Source organism: Branchiostoma belcheri, unplaced genomic scaffold (genome assembly GCF_001625305.1).
Source record: "Branchiostoma belcheri isolate BF01 breed outbred unplaced genomic scaffold, Haploidv18h27 scaffold46, whole genome shotgun sequence".
NCBI classification, from domain to species: domain Eukaryota; kingdom Metazoa; phylum Chordata; class Leptocardii; order Amphioxiformes; family Branchiostomatidae; genus Branchiostoma; species Branchiostoma belcheri.
In genome coordinates, this window is record NW_017804087.1 from 2,070,479 (window position 1) to 2,088,160 (window position 17,682).

General features: G+C 40.0%; 1 protein-coding gene across 1 annotated transcript in view; it reads right to left on the reverse strand.

Annotated features, from left to right (window-relative positions):
* Positions 1–1,843: 1,843 nt before the first annotated feature.
* LOC109479030 (low-density lipoprotein receptor-related protein 1-like) overlaps positions 1,844–17,682 on the reverse strand; it is a 100,535-nt gene continuing 84,696 nt past the window's right edge. The window contains exons 80-95 of the mRNA XM_019780871.1: positions 17,535–17,669; positions 16,832–17,079; positions 16,299–16,477; positions 15,499–15,722; positions 14,907–15,086; positions 14,336–14,476; positions 13,577–13,658; positions 10,640–10,815; positions 9,833–9,977; positions 8,413–8,526; positions 8,001–8,089; positions 7,517–7,607; positions 6,609–6,650; positions 5,749–5,875; positions 4,964–5,038; positions 1,844–4,423 (exon numbers count right to left, since the gene is read on the reverse strand). Coding sequence (XP_019636430.1) covers positions 4,259–4,423; positions 4,964–5,038; positions 5,749–5,875; positions 6,609–6,650; positions 7,517–7,607; positions 8,001–8,089; positions 8,413–8,526; positions 9,833–9,977; positions 10,640–10,815; positions 13,577–13,658; positions 14,336–14,476; positions 14,907–15,086; positions 15,499–15,722; positions 16,299–16,477; positions 16,832–17,079; positions 17,535–17,669 — 2,213 coding nt within the window. The 3' untranslated portion in view covers positions 1,844–4,258. The remainder of the gene's footprint in view (positions 4,424–4,963; positions 5,039–5,748; positions 5,876–6,608; positions 6,651–7,516; positions 7,608–8,000; positions 8,090–8,412; positions 8,527–9,832; positions 9,978–10,639; positions 10,816–13,576; positions 13,659–14,335; positions 14,477–14,906; positions 15,087–15,498; positions 15,723–16,298; positions 16,478–16,831; positions 17,080–17,534; positions 17,670–17,682) is intronic.

A 17,682-nucleotide genomic window follows, 5' to 3' on the forward strand; every position in this document is an offset into this window, starting at 1 on the left:
GCCGTAACCGCGGGTACGGCTTGAAATTTTTCGCGGGTACGGCACGAATTTCCGGGTACGGCCAGAATTTTTGAGCGGGTACGGCTTGAATTTCCGGGTACGGCTTGAAAGGAGTTTGATGGGGGTGGGTGCAGGACTCCTGCGGGGCCGCCTGTCTCCATCGCCGTGGGCTGGTTAGATTCGACGGGCTATTGCCGCCAGTAGGCCGAGTAGAAATGGCCCTAGCCCCGCAGTATTACCATCCAGGTTTGAGGAAGTTTATTCACATTTTCTGCCGGCAAAATGTATTTGGGCGCCGGTGACAGTACATGGTGCCGGGCGCCGGTGACAGTACAGGGTGCCGGGCGGACTCGCAGGCCGGCTACCGTCAACAACCGGCCGCGCGGGGTCTCTCAGTCCGCCGGAAACACCCGATTATTCTCCAACCTTCCCTTCAATTGCGACAATGGAAACTTTATATCATGAAATTGAGTTATATTTTGTAGAAATGTGGCAAAAACGGCTCAGTTTTCTGTCATATTCCGCGATACGAACTGTTTATACTACGAGAATAGCCACTCCCGGTTGCCGCGGCGTTGCCGCTCGTTTCTCAGAAAATTGTGCATTCTGCAAACTCGGAGACCGTGAACTCACCAAAAAATACGACAAAAACTTCAACATACGGCTTTTCTGTTGAGTGGTATTTATAAGCAATCTAAAATGTACGACAGAACCGCTGAAAACTTATTGAAAATACTTAGCGTTTTCTAGAAAAATAAACATTTGTGTTTCAATCAAGTAAAATTGGTAACCCCCAAGAGACCCTAATTTCGGCCTGTCAAACCCGGAAGTGCGAAATCGGGACCACCTGTAACAGTTAGGAGATTTAGCCCACTCGCGGATTTGGGCTATTTGGGAATGGCCAAACCTCGGAAACTCGTAAGGGGGTTTCAAGTTTTTACGGAATTTTTCATTTTATGACTTTTTCCGCGGGTTAACTCGCCAAAACTGATTGTTTATTTTCTGTAGGATTTAATTAAATAATAAGTGACAAGTTATTGAAATTGTCGTGGTTTTTTAGAGTAGAAAATTATTTTATTCTTGAACTGATTTTCGTTTATCTACTTCTTAGGTTTAATTCTGTTTGTCAAATACATGCTTAAATACAAAGAGTGACTCATTTTACACACGATACCGCAGTGTTTTTGTAAAACTAACCATTTTTTAAATGTTTTGCACCTATTTCTAAACAGCGACCTGACAATAATACATGTAAACTGTCACTCCGCCATCTTTGATGCGTTACACCAAATTTACCCTGGTTTCACGCTTTGTTTGACAGAATTCATGTCTGACGTTTCCTCATTACCACTATCTTGTGGAATTTTGATAACCTTCAAGTGCAATCGTCTGCTCAACATCGACTTTCTTGTACACGCGCCTTCGTTCTATCTCCGCCACGTTTAACGTTAATTCTATATAATCTCCAAGCAGATGTTGGGAGTTCTACCTAATCTCCAAGCAGATATTGGGAACCAAACGTTTTCCCAGCTGCCGGTTTCTGTCACAATCTGCCTGTTAGAGAGGTGGTTTGTAACAGAGAAGGGCAGCTAGAAAACAATACGATTTCTACTTGTAGATTATGTTAGATCCAGGCATTTTAGCAGGTTTCTATTTCAATTTTCCATACTTTCCTGGGAAGACTCCCTGCAAATTGGTCTGTTACATTCTTTTCTTGTTAAACATGAATCAGTGATCCTGTAGACTGAAAGAGCTTGTTGTACTGAGTGGACAGAACATACGCACATATCCTTATAATCAAACTCAATGGCTATGTCATGATCATAGTAAACATGCAGACAAGAAAATTTCAAAAGCTTTAATTTCTTAACATGATGAGCCACATTTTTTTTTACAGCAGTGGTGTGCGCTTTCCAGTAAGATATTTTTTGCTATGGTAAACTGAGGCGTAAACAAATTTCCTGCAACTGGTACAAAGCATAAACAGTGGCCCAGTGGTGCCTGTTGTATAGTTTGTAACCACACAGTGCTTCAAATTAAGTCTAGGCAGCCTTTTGCTATCTGCCAATGAAATTAGAACGAATTACAATGTTTCTTTCTCAGAACTTAATTTCAACAGAATTTTGAAGTTTCATGTCTCTTGACTAATTAAGGGTCAGTCATATATTGAAAAATATCATTAACACCACTTGAATGACAAAAACATGACTGTTTTACATTACTAGTCAGTCTGCAATTGTTTAAAGGCCACCATTTACGTTTACCTTGGTGTTTTATATTCAAGGAACCTCTGCACACAGTACAGCTAACAAAATGTACCTCTGGATGAAATCTTGCACCACAAAAAAGGAAACAATAATTCTAATTTTCCTCTGCTGCGGTGCAAAGTTGACTCAGGTTTCAAAAGAGCGAATTCTTAACATGAATGTTCAGTGTTACATCAGTATTTCACTATGAAATGAAAGTCATAACACACAATGATGCCTGGGTTGCCTTACAAAATTACAAGAATGAGGAAGTGTTTAAGTGCTTATGACTTATTCTTAGTTTCCAAATAATCAATATTCACATAAAGTACAAGATACAAAGATTATTGAATAATATACAAGAAACCTGTCTCTTCATTCTCTAAAGGTTAGCATTATACGTGTCAGTGGCTTTATGTTCAAGTCATGAATTAACAATGAATTAAAGGGATTTCAAATCAATTCAGATCAAATTATAACAATTACTCATCTTTTTTCAAATTAAAGTACATGTAGTAATTTTACAAATACCTCTGTTGGAACTATAAAAATTCTACACAGTTATTCATGAATGATTTAATTTAATGATACAAGGAACCATAAGTAGCAAAGAGCACCAAGTATATATATTTGTGCTTGTCTTTCACCTGTTAAGTTGCATTAAATGTGCATTTGAAGCAGTTTTGGATCAAGCTAGGCAGACTGGATGATTACGTATTGATATAGCCGCATTTTAGCCAAAGAAAACAAGATAGAAAAACCTAATTTCTTGAAAATAATGAGTATGGTGACACATGGGCTTAAGCCAGCATCAAACAACTTAAAAATATGTTCTAAGGGACATTTGAGCCCCCTGCTATGTGGTAGGGTAGATTTTCCAGACTATGCTTGATTTTCTGGCAGTTTTGAAATACAGCGACTTTCCTGCAATCACCAAAAGGCCATTGATGCAAGCTTTAGAAAGATGCTTGCTTAGAATGATCACATACTTCCTAACCAGTTGCATATTGTTGGCAAGTATAACGTCTACGACCCAGTCAAGTAGCATACTTGGAAGATTCTAGGATACAAAGATATATATATATAACTCCACAACTCTGTCCATTCAAGCCTCACCAAGGGTGCGGCATACCACTACATGTACATTTTTGTATACTGGAAAGTTGCATCTTTTCTATTTTCACAGAGACCTTTATAACCGAGAAGATGCCAATGAAAAATAAGTCAAAACATATTTTTTTTAACACTTGAGCAGCATTTTCTATTTTACACTCACCATATAGAACTATATTGCACACAAAAATAGTGGGCGTTTACACTTTTTGGGGAAAATACAAGTCCTACATGTATACACAACTAGGCTGACTACATACACATAAAGCAAAGACATGTTCCACTCCTATGTCACATGTAGAAGTAAAACGGATTTCATTTTCATCTGTGGTATAAAGTGGAAACAAATTTGTTCATACTCTTTAACTTTCTTCCAACACACATGCAAAAATTCAGACTCAACAAATTTCTTGGCAGTTACTGAGGCCTTCCTCGGGGCAAATGACCCACTTTGATCATGTGACAGCAGTATTTAGTCAAAGTTCAAAGAAGTCTCTGACACAGTACTTTTGACACATATCCAAGAGTGGGTTAGTTGTCCTGACTAAGACCATAGTGACATCTGAAATTTGTTCAGTCTTAATAAATCTTTCAGTATTGGAGAACAGTTTCACTCAATTATAACATCACTCCCCAACACAGATGCTCTTTAACCAACAGTCATTTTGATAGAAATCTGTCTCACACATAGACTTCATCATGCTAGCATCCTCAAAGCATAACAACAAAATTCAAAGTCTAAAATGAACTCTCGTAGGACATCAAAGTACACGTAGGTAGCCCATAGGGCGTCTGAAGAGTGGTCACTCCAATTCACAAACTGTACAAGTTCCCATATCAAACAATTGAGATTTCAGCTTTTAACATGTACATGTTTCAAAACAGAAGCTGCTCGTGTGCTATGCTACTGACGACCCCCCAAACGGATCGTTCTGGTCTTCGTATAACTGTATTCCTGACGGAGATAGCAGTCCTTTCTTCTCATCCGAACTTGTTAGAGAGTTTGAGCTACCGCTGGCTTCGTTGTAAAGACAGTCGTACACGGGATTGGAGAAGTTAGTTGGCTGGAAAGAAAGGGAAATACGGAAGGTTACATAATGTGTGTTCAGGGTGCTGACTAATATCGTGGACATTAATGGTGCAAAATGTATAAACTGAATTAACATCTAGGTGGAGGATTATAACTGGTTGTACAGATAGGGAACAAAACAGAGAAAACAATTCTAGTGATGGGACTATAAAAAAATAATACAATCAGACACACAACAGAATTATGTGGTGAAATAATAAAGCTCAGATTTGTATAGCCATGAACAAGCATTACTGAAATGATACGGCATGTTATATAGTGCAACATGTAAGGGAACTGTTTGTGAGATTAATTAGTTTTGATATTTCATGGTGGATTATGCAACTATGTGTGCAGAGGACAAGTACTGCAATGTGTGAAGTGAAAGATGACAGGTTTTAAGACCTCCAAGCATGAAACAAATTAGTTGGTATTTCACTGTGGATTCCTATTGTGTGCTCAAGACTACAGTTCTGTAGTTGTGCAATGTGCTGAATATACATTGTCACAGTGAGAAGTGAAAGAAGCCGGGTACCAAGAACTCCAAGCGGTATTTATCGTCCTCAACCTGATGAAGTCCAGAGGGAGCACAGGGGACAGGAGAAACAGTCTGGTAAGGGCAAGCAGTATTAGGTAACTACATGCATATATGGTTGTAAGAGAAGGTATTATCAGATGTAGGTAACTACATGACTGCAAGAGCAGGCATTAGGTAATTGTTTATACCGGTAAGCTGCAGTTATGTTGCTTGTGCATTATTTGTAACTACATGACTGTAAAAGCAAGCATCAGGCAGCTGTATGCACTGTATGAGTTGCAGTTATGTAAAAGCATTATGTTTAACTACATGACTGTACAAGCAGGCATCAGGCAGCTGTTTATGAGTTGCAGTCATGTAAAAGAACTGCTGAATGGCTTAAATTGTTTTAGAAAAGGAACAGGATGATAGATTGTTTAGTACACTTTGTACTTTAAGACGTTTAGGTTTAAAAAGAGTCAGATTGTAGATTGTCACTACACAAGCTGCAGCTACAGCTACAATGTAAAAGGGCTTAGTTGAATGGCTCAAAGATGTTTGAGGAAAAGAGTGAAATGCTAAGATCACGTATCATGATAAAGAATAAGAAGTATCAGTTTGATGCCTCCATGTCTTTCTCAATGTCTTTGTGTCTTTCTCACTTTTTTAGACCCTAATCTATAGCATGATTCCCATCCAGAGTTAATGATGGATCTAGCTGTCCTTTTCACTTCTCTAGACACAGTTCTGACTGAATGCCAGTAGCTGTAGTAAGCCCTAATATACATTGTGCATGTACATACCTTGTCTGGATCCAGTGTTAATGATGGATCTAGCTGCTCTGTTTCATCGTCCTCTTCCTGGTCATACAGGAACGTGGGGTTTCCTATCTCCACATTGTTGGTCATCCTCTTGTGCTGGAACATGGTTCTGTAACGCACAGGATACACACAACAACTTCAGTCAACAACACAGAAGTACTGAATATGTCACTGGCTGAAATAGGACTTTTCTACAAGCAAGCTTTAACATGAAATCATACACAACAGCGAACTACATGCACTGTATAAAATCATTGTCAGTCAGTCAGTTGTTAACTAAAATCTTTGAATACACGTAAGTACTGTATTTACTCCAACTGCTACACAATCCGAATAATCAGTTAAAAACTGTACTAGGATGGAAAAATTGACTGTGAATGAACAGCTATACCACTAAGGCACTAGCTCAACTGTTAAGGTTTCTCTTCTCAAAAGAAAACTGTTACTCAAACTACTGGATAGATTTCAAAACCTGTCAAATAGACCTCTCAAGTAGCATCCTCTACTTTTCATCAGTGACTAAAAGTAGTGGATGCTACTTTAAAAATCTGACAGTTTTTTAAATCTTTCAAGTTGCTTGAGTAACAGTTTTCTTGATGAACATCTCATTACCTGGATGTCTAACCTTCATCAACGTATTAAGGTTTCTTATTTTTGGAAATTGTGTGCAGAAATTGGAGTTTATACAGCACTTTAATAGGGAACAACACTACATTCATTATCCTACAGCACTACTCTTCTTGACAACAGGCTAAGTAATAAAGAAAAGAGGAAAGGACCAAAATAAAAGGGGAGTGAAAAAAGCAGGGGTGGATGAAAGGAAAAGAAACCTGACTACTGACTTCAGCTCAAGAGCTTCCACTGTTACTGGGAACCACCCTGATCTAAAGCACGAAGAGACAAGCTTGGTCGGACAGAGTGGTTTCCATGTGAGGGTTTGTACCAGTGAGTGAGATGGGTTCTCAGGGCTCGAAATACATTTTTGTGGGGTTTGGATCAGTATTACACATTGCACAATCAGTAGACATATCAGTCTGAATTTTGCTGGTATTTACAAAGATTGGCTGCAAAAAATTTACATACAAGATCGCAATTTCTTTCCTGCACTGGTGCAGGTAACATACCAAACTACCTGCACCTGCAAAAGTTTTACCTAGACAAAAGACCACTCATTTTCTTAATCTTTCAGCATGTCACAGTATGTTTGAAAATGTTTTCCAGTAGTACAATGACCATGGCTACATGTACATGTACATGTACATTATGAAGAATGCAAGGTATTTTGGAACACTAGAATAGGATGTCACACAAGTGTTTCAAGCTGATTTGATCATCATAGAAAAGTGCACGTTATATGCAGTTAGACATTAGAAATGCCTGCACAGCTCCAGCTTGTATTTCGAGCCCTGTTTTTAATGTATGCATGCAAAAGTTCCTTTTGTGACACTGTTACAGTTTGTAACTGCTACCCTCTCATGCTTTTACAAAGTTATACAAACCACAGAAAAAAAGTACTACAAGAATGGCACAAACAGCATTAAGTTTAAGTTCTTAAAGAAATGAAAGTAAATACACATTTTACATGTACATAAAAAAATATCACAGCTAATAATTATATAGAAACTTTCTTACATTTTATAACACTTATTCATCTAGACATTATTTTGCATTATGTGCCTTTTATCCAAGCAATTTTCTTACAACACATATTGAATCGGATAAATTTCATGTCCACAACTTAAGTCCATACCTTGAACTTCTCTTTCTGTAGAAGCAGACACCACAGATGACAGCGATGATGATGAGGGCTAGGACAACTGGAACTGCAATGGCAGCAGCAGCTGAAATACAACAACCATGCAACATTTGAATAAAGGAAAAGGCAAAACAGTGTGCATTGGGTACATGAAACAGCTGAAAATTCAATAGCTAGACTAAGTACTGTGTCATAAAAAAGAGAAAAATCTTGCATGTACATGTACAAGTCAATACAGTCAGAACTGTCTACAGTGGTCACTCATGTGACTGAGAAAATTTGGCCACTATGGCCAGGTGACCAATATATAAAGGAAAAGTCCATTCTATGAGTGGCACAAGCTTTCAGTTCCCAATGTAAAATCCTTATTCACTGGTGTTAATCACACTGTAAAAATACTGCAACAGCTGCTGTGCCACAAAAGAGGGTTCAAGTTTCAGTAACTTACTGTTAAAATGTCACTAGACATGGTACTTACTTCCACCATCCCCACCTTCTCCCTTCCGTTTGCCTGTGTTAGCTGGAACTGTCTCTGTACACTGTGTGCCCTCATACCCTTCTTCACAGCTGAAACAGAAAAACAGCAAATCAATCAACTAAAAGTGCATTGATAACGGTTAAACATCCAGGTAATTAGATAAGGAAGAAAAACTGTGACTCAAGCAACTGGATTGATTTTGAAAACTGTCAGATGTTTCAAATAGAATCTACTACTTCTCGCCAGTGACTAACAGAATTCATAATTGAACACAGGTATTTATCAAAAATCTTTGTACATGTAACTGCATGATCTAACAATGTCTAGTAGGTAGCTTGAAGTTCTTGATAATGTATTGTGTCCTATACATGCTATATCATGCAAAATGCAGATGTGGCACAAATATACTTACTTGCATACAGGTTGGTTGTTAGCGTCTAAACTGCACTGGCCTCCATTCTGACAGAATTCGAAGCACAGATCTTTTGGAGACTCACAGTGCGGTCCTTGGAAATTCTCAGAGCAGCTGTGAGAGAATTTAGAGTGCAAAAACAACTGTTTAGTCTTGATATTGAATAGCCTCACTTGTACAGAGTTTGTATTTTGTGCACTACACACTGTACTTTATTGAGGCAGCAAAAAGCATATGCAACTACTTTACCTGCACCGTGCTAGTAAGTTTCTTTTTGGGTCTCTTCTACACACACAAGTATTCTATGCAAACTGACACAAAACTGTCCAATCACACTGCAAATCATTCATAGGTGGTTGAAATGACAAATAAGTATTAGGACACAGAGTTAAAGATTTAGTCACTCATGATGCAGAAGAACAGTTACTACTGTCCACCACCATCTAATCTCTCTCACCCTCACAAGGCTTTAAGGTTTTGTCAATGCTGGGTGGGTTTGGACAATGTCATTGCTCAAGAATAGTCAAGAATGTCAGTTGGTCAAGAATATGTCCCAGAGCACTCTCCATGTAAGACTGTGTAGCATGGCTATGCAGGATACTTTAGACATAGACTTCATGTCAACTCCATATGGTACCACACTGGCAAGTACTCTGGCACACATTCTTGGTGTTCAAAACACCTTGAAACCAGGACTGTCCTCAGTGAAACAGGTTAGATGGTGGTGTTGTCAGTATCATGCAAAAAGCACTAGCCATCTACATTGTACATGACTGTACATGTACAACTGTTTTGCCACACCTAACACTCACGCAGCCTATAGGAGCAAGCAAAGCATACACTTCTGGATTCTGAGTTTCTGCTTTTCTACTTCGCAAATGGCACACAAACCACCAACCGACCGTACTTACTTGCAAAATGGCTTGTTAGTAAGCTTATTTATGTCACATGCACCACCGTTACTACAGTCAAAAGTTTCGCATGCAGGCGACCTAAGGGGAAACAGGACATGTGTGTGAAAGACCAGATGTGCCCTTTCCATCCTGTTGCCAAAACACACCAAATTGCAACTTGAACTATCAATCAGTGTCCTGGAACCTAAAATGGCACTGTCACTGTGGTGTTGCCAAAAATAGGTTAAAGCACAGTGTATCTATAAGGAATCATTTGAATAAGATCACCTGTCTGTAACTGTAACTCTCACGAGATTACATTTTGAAGTGATTGGCTATTACTTATCCTGATGGACTCAATGTTCTTCAGAAAATTTCATACAAGATTTTCATAATCTGAAGAACTTTTCTCCTGCTATAGCCTTTGTTAGACCAGTTCAATAATTCGTCTCTCGTTGCTTTTCAGCCTAATACACCTATGAAGGTAAAAACATTAGCTAACAAGACACATGGTAACAGATACTTACGCACAAGACAAGGAACGATCAGGGAGCACAGTGCAGTGGGCTCCGTTTTTACAGTAACCGTCGCAGCGATCTGTCTGACAGCGGTTGCCTTCATAGCGTGGTAGGCAGTCACACACACCTCTATTGCCGGACACACTGCAGGACCCTGTAAGTAGGAATTCATGAAGATTTACCACATTTGTGAAAGGGCTGATATATCAGGTGACTATCACCAACCGTTTCATTATGTTAACCCAGAGACCAGAGTGTAAGGTTTGAACCACTCACACCAGCTAGGACCTATGCTCTTTTCGACAAGTGTGGTGGATATTTAACATGCTTGATCATGAGGTGTGGCTCTTCTAATAAAAACAGGGCTTCCAGCTTTACGTCCTATCAGAGAGGATGTCCTTAACTGACAATAGGTGCTTATTTTCACCTCAGCCGAGGAAATATGTGTGCCTTTCCCAAGGGCACAACATTGGAGCCTGCCTGGATTCAAACTCGTAACCTTTGGATTCTGAGTCAACAACCCTAACCATAAGACCATCTTGCCACCTAGAAAACGTCAAACATTTTAACAGCTACAGCTGTAAGCATCCTTTATCAAATATTAGACATTGCTGTAATGTATACAGGTATCATAATCATGCCTCCGGATTAATCCGGTGAGGTGCACTTGATAAAGTTACTCCAATATACTCTGTCCCTCAAGGCGGACACTACAGCTGTCCCTGTGAGATCAGTGTCTGTCTCTACCATTGACAGAAGTGTAGTATGTGGTCGTCCCACTCTAAGATTCCCATAACAGGTACAAAGCGGTCTTGCCTCCGTTAAGACAGTAGTTGTCACACGATGAGTTGCAGCGAGGCCCGAAGAAGCTGTTTATACAGGTTATGCAGACCGGTTTGTTCATGGAGTTTAGCTGGCAGCGTCCGTTGTTCGCACAGTACAGGTTACACTTGTTCTGTCTGCACTGGGGACCATGGAAGTTTGGATGGCATCTGGGGATCAAACAAGACAAAGTTATTGTTATCATAATCATCTACATAGATAGCAGGGCTCTCAATACTTTTTCTGCATGCATGTACTGGTGCAGATAACATTGAACCCAGAGAGGTTTTACCTGTACCTCTCAGAATTTAGTAAGCATGGATCATACTAAAAAATGTTAAGAAACCATTGTCTATTTCCTTTATACTTCATAGGTGGTTAATAGTCAACACAGCAAATAAAAATCCACATACACCTACATATGTTTGTACATGCATACATAAACCTAAAGTACATGGACCAGTGTAGTTTAGGTGCAAGTAGACATCAGAAATACCTGCAGAGCTCCAATTTTACCTGCACTTACCTGCATATACCCAGCACATGGACCAGTGCAGGTTAGGTGCAGATAGACATCTGAAATACCTGCACAGCTCCAATTTTACCTGCATATACCCAGTACATGGACCAGTGCAGGTTATGTGCAGATAGACATCAGAAATGTACAGTACCGTTCGCGTTATAGTTAACCGGGTACCCCGTTACTAACGAGTTATTTTTTCGTCAGAAAATGGTTAGAAAATCGTCAGTATTTGGTTAGATTTTCGTCAGAAAATGGTTAGAAAATCGTCAGAAATTATTTCTAACGCGTTACCGTTTGCGTTAATGTGATAGGGTCGGATTTCATGTTTGTTTTGCGCGCCGACAAGACAATAGCAATTTGCCACCTCCTGGGGCGTCCGCTAATGTGTTGCGATGTTGCCCCTTGAAAAATAACAGCACCAGAGGCAAGTGGACATGTGATTCGTAAAATAACTTTGTGGTTTATCCATGTGTCGACTGTGTGAAGCGAATTGTGCTATCTTTTAATGCTATTCTATAGTTATTTCTAGCGGAAAATTACGTTGTGTAATACAATGTATGTCAACAAAGTGTAGCAGTGGGCAGACGATGTCTTGTACATAATTTTTTGTACCAGCGGCGGCCTACCGCTCTCACAGGACGTCATGGGACGTGACGAAACAAGAAATATCTGCCGTAGAAGAAATATAAATCGGTAACTCATGCCTTAAATTCACGGCGGTTTTTGACTCAAAAGAAAAATTATTATAATTTTTGTAAGGCGCGCGGCTTACTAGTACTAGCGGCTTTAATACTCACGGTAAAATGTACCGTCACTCCCGGCGCAAGGACTCGGTTCGCCAGCTGAGGACTTTCCACAACCATGATGATATCATAGTTAATAAAGGAATATATAATAGATCTATCATGTTGAAATTATAATTGTAATACATGGTTCTATTTAATAGCGGTAGTTTTGTTTCTTATTTTGAGGGGGGAAACTGTCAAAAATCGAGGGAACGCAAACTGAGATCGGCTCACTTCCGGGTGCATAACGCCAAAATTTCTCGACGATTATATAAAAATGACCACTCATTTGCCGCCTACGTCAGCGTGTACATGGTAGTGCGATCATATCGTGCCAAAGTCAGCGTCAAACGTCAGAAAATCCCCGTAAAAATATACTTGCAAAACACATTTCCCGCGCACTCAGGGCCGGTCGCCCTGGCCGCTGCCTCCCTGTGTGCAGCATGCTCATTATAATATGCAAGTAGCTACGCTCTGATTGGTTCACCTTAGATGACCTGCGCTGTGATTGGCTAGAACGAAGCCCGTTGCATGCTGGGGCGCCCTTCCCCGCGCGAAATGATCTCGAGAGAGCCACATTTACGCTGGTTTCTACCTTATTTCTACGACTAATTAGCAACATCCTAGTGACGAAATGCGTACTCAAAAGAATTTTCGGGAAAAAAATATATGTACATGTGGATTTGTGGTGCCTTTGGCGTAATTTTGTTGGTCACATACAACGTAATGTAACACGGAAGTGCATGGAGTCGGAGTGGCGGCACGGCTTTCTGTCCCACTCTAAACAAAACTCCAAGGACATAACAAAACTCCCCAAAACTGGTCAATAATTAGCCATAAAAATGTTGGTGGGCACGTGTAAATATGCTGCCTTTTTTCGAGTGTCATAGGAATTTTCCACGATGTTTTTGCACATCCCTAACGTTACCTCACGCCCGCCGCCTATTATGTACGGCGGACCGGGGCATTTATAACTTCAGATCATCTAGGTTTGCTTATTCGGTGGTAAAATAAGTTAACAGAGAAAAACAGCAAAACAAAGTTGACAAACTATAGAAACGCTTGCCTGGGCAACAGTGACAAAAGAAAATGTCTATCAAATTGAATTGCGCCGGTGATCGTAAAACGTTTTAAACGTTACAATATAGTAAAATGCAGGCTAGATCAACGTTCCTTCCGCTGTTCCAGCGGTGTGTATCGGTAATTTCCCGCCCCGCATGAGGTAAATTAGTACTCCTCCCATTATTCTGTGATGTTACCGCGGCCTGCATATGAATGCAGAAGTCTAACGGAAAAGTAACGGAAAAGTAACGGAAAACTTACGCAAAAGTTACGGAAAACTTACGGAAAAGTAACGGAAAAGTAACGGAAAAAAAACGCATTAGTAACGGCCGTTAGGGTAACTATAACGCGAACGGTACTGTACCTGCACAGCTCCAATTTTACCTGCACTACTGCATACACCCAGTACATGGACCAGTGCAGGTTAGGTGCAGATAGACATCAGAAATACCTACACAGCTCCAATTTTACCTGCACTAACCTGCATATACCCAGTACATGGACCAGTGCAGGTTAGGTGCAGGTAGACCTCAAAAATACATCAATGCATAGATGACTTACTTGCACTTGGGGTTGCCTTGTTCGTTGGGGATGCAGGTTCCTCCATTGAAACAAACCACCTCACACGGTGCTGTGGTCGGCTCTGAACAGGGCAACAATTCAACACAACGTTGGAGAACAATATTTTATCAGCATACAGAACTATAACTTACATCACTGAATGGTAGGAGACACTTTGAAGAAATCTGTTGATCACTTACATGTACATTAATTTTGTCATACAAAAAGGATCACTAACCAGAATGAACAGAAGTCGGAGAGTGTTACCGGGTATGTGTACTTTTCCACTAGTTGTGACAAAGAAGACAGATTCTATGTAGTATTTATGGGTTTATTGTAACCTGGGAAGTTCCCCTAGCTCTTCACAACAAGTACAATGAATAGTGAACCACAGCTTAATATTCCGTCCTACAAACTGTGGCCCTTCCAGTAACGTGCAAGTTGGGTGGGCAACAACAGCTGAGATTCGAACTCACAACCACTTGATCCAGAGGAAGGGTCACAAGCCACTGGACAATGCATGCTACATATTAGGACTACAATAATGTAGCTCCAGTCTGTCTAAATATGTGATTACTATGGGTTTTGTGTTGGAATGTTGAGACAGGAGTTTCCATTAGAACACTTTGACCACTGGACCATGAAAGCTACATAGAACTTCCCCTGCACGCTTTACCCCAATTTAGGGGTGTTGTACAGTACCTAAACAAGACAAGACAAGACTAGCTCCTGTCTCTCTAAATGTGTGATTGTCCTTACCTGGAGATGGTGCTGGTACATTTGTACATGAGTTTCCGTCCAGCTTTCCCCCATTAGGACAGGCACAGATGGTCCCGCCGCCCGGCATGGGGGCACGGAAACACAGGTGGGTACAGTTGGACGAGCTGCATGGGTTGGTGACTGGGGGAGGAGGAGAAGGTGAGAAGTTAGAACCCAAAGGTTTATCAACAGTCATGTTGACACTACATGTTTGTATGAACCATTCTATATTCAGCCTGAAGGCCACTTTTCATTGAGGTCATGAGGGAAGGGTCAGACCGAATATAAAGTTTACATTATGATAAGAGGTGGGGTAAAAAGGTGAAAAGGTCTAGTCTATAGATCTATTTAATGTTTCAATGTACAACGTACAGAGTTAAGACTTATTATGAGTGTCTGACACAAGATGCTAGTAGATAGAGAGAAGATAGCAGTAGCAGTAGGTATCCTTCCATCTCGAGAGATGATGAGGGGGCGGGCACACTAACGCTATGCATACATACCTGACACATCACACAGCCATTTACAGACAGATGGTCAGATAGAATATCACAAAAAGCTGCAGCCTTACTTGTCTGATCCTGCTTGTGTTGTTGGAAGATGACCACATCAGAAGCGTGCTGCAGGTTGTTGGCCAGGACAGTGACGTTATCCCGACCAAACTTGTCCACCTTAAACACCTCACCAGTGTGGTACGTGGTCCCGTAGATGTTGTCTTCAAACAGGTCAATCAGGTACGGCTGACGCAGTCCTGGTATAACAGACAGTAATAATTCAACGTTTTAAACTCTTAAAACTTTTAAACTAAAAAAATGGTAATGAAGAAAAGACAAAACATCATTTCCAACACTAGTGTACCAACACAGATGAACTTTCATGGTAATATTGAGACAAAAAGCTCCATCAACACAAACTCAATTCCACTACTGATTGAAAATACATGTAGAAAACAGTCAAACATCTAAGACTTCAAGTGACCATTTCTGCACATTTTTGGTGGTCCCCTACGTTACATTTTTTTTCCTTTGAGATAACCAAGCAGTAAAATAAGAATTCTGTCTAATTATACAGTGTTTGTGGCCATCTGACAACTGTAACCACTTTCTTCTTCATGTACATGTACATGTATTATAATATCTGGAGCAAGAAGTAACAAACTATACCTTTACTGTAGTTGGCTGCCACGACCCTGCCACTGCCGTCAAAGTCAATGCTCTCAATGGTGTTCTTCTTGGCGTCTGCCCAGTACAGGCGCCTGTTCTGGTAGTCGATGGCCAGCCCTGTGGGCCACTGGAGGTCCTCACGCACAAGGACCCTCCGCTCTAAACCGTCCAGGCGTGCTCGCTCGATTTTAGGAGACAAGCCCCAGTCTGTCCAGAACACATACCTGAGGGGAGCAAGAATAAGTAGGGTTACTTGGTGAAGTCAGTGGGGAAAAATGCATCAGTGACCATCTACAGATCTGAAACTGTTTTACAGAATATAAACAAGGAAAGCATCAAGTCAGAACACAATAATTACATAGTATTACATAGTATTACATAATATATATATTACATAATATTACATATTACATAGTATTACATAATATATATATTACATAATATATATATTACATAATATATATATATATATATATATATATATATATATATATATATATATATATATATATATATATATATATATATATATATATTACATAATATATATATTATGTAGAAATGCAGACACCAATTTTTTTGCTGTTTGACCATGATAATAAGTTAAACAAAATAGTTTGGCCAAATTACACTCTAGTCTTTATAAATGTGTATGGCATCAGAAATAATAATGTACTTTCAGATTATGCAGATATTTGCATCTCTTTAGATTCTGAAGACATAATTCTATTTTATCACTGTGACAGTTGATCCAATATTAGACATTTTTAACACTGTATAATGAAAGAACCCAGTCCTACCCATTTTTGGGGTCCACTGCCACGGAATGCGGCCGGTCCATACCGGTGTTGAGGAGAGTTTTCCGGTTGTTTCCATCCAGGTCAGCGACCTCTAGGGCGTCTTTCCTGGCGTCTGTCCAGTAGATGTGCCGACCCACCCAGTCTATGGCTATTCCACGTGGCTCCTCCAAATCACGGATCTATAAGAGATGAAAATGCTATTTCCCTCTGTCTTTTCTTGTATTTTTTGTTCATATCACACTGTAGAGAACTATAGTCACTGGCTAAGATAGGTTATGAAACTGTATATCAGTGTTGCCTACATATCAATACAGAAACAGCTCAATACCTTACTTATATGTGCTTGTTTTGGTCTTTTTCACATTGAAATGATGGGAATTATCTAATTGTACAATTGTTTATCTTGTCATGACAAATATTGTATACTAACTACATGTAAATGCCGATGTCTTTGGAAAAGTTTTATTGCACTAAAGAGTTCTGATAAAGAACTACATGTATCTTCACTACTGAAGCAACCGTCTCTTCCTTACATCTAACTTGACGATATCCGTGGCCTGGCGTTTCCGTCTCTTGTTGTCCAGCTGTATGGTGGCCCTGTATATCCCGCTGGTGTGGATGTTACTCCAGTACGCCATGTTGGACTTCACGTCGATGTCCATACTCTCCACGCGTGTCTCGTCGTTACCACGGAAACCGTCACCCAACCCGACACGAGAGTTGTCCGGGTTGATCCTTTTGATAACGTTGTCGTCGGCAATGAGCAAATAATCAGGATCACCTGTAGGTAGTAAATATAGGGAAAAATTATTACTCTATGTGTGTGTCACTGTGTGTTAAAAACATACTGTATTTACTGGGACAGGGATTATTTGGGAAAACTGGGAAAGATATCAAAGTTGACAGCATAAAAAGGACTGGGACAAAATAAGATATTCTTGGGACACTGTCCAGGACCACTGATTATACGTACAACTACTGTATAGTTAAAAAGTGCTGTATGCTATTCTCATGGTAAGTCAAGAGCAAAAATGTACTCTCAGGAATATCAACCTTTAGCACACTAAAGCAGGTATTTGGCAAACGATTCTCTTATGGATACAAGGTTAGGCAACATGGAGAAGGAACATTGTGATTTTAAAGGTCTTTCTATTCCTTCTGTTACTTCCCAGACAAATAATTTAAACTTATTTCCTATGAACTGCTCTATGGCAGTACCAATTCTCTGACACTGACCTTCAGCTATGCAGGTGTCCAATCCATTGCTGCCTCGTGCCTTGATGAACCCAGGGGAACAGGAACAGTGGAAGGAACCTTTGGTGTTGGTACAGACCTGTGAGCATCTCCCAAAGTCTTCACACTCATTAATGTCTGAAAAGAAAGA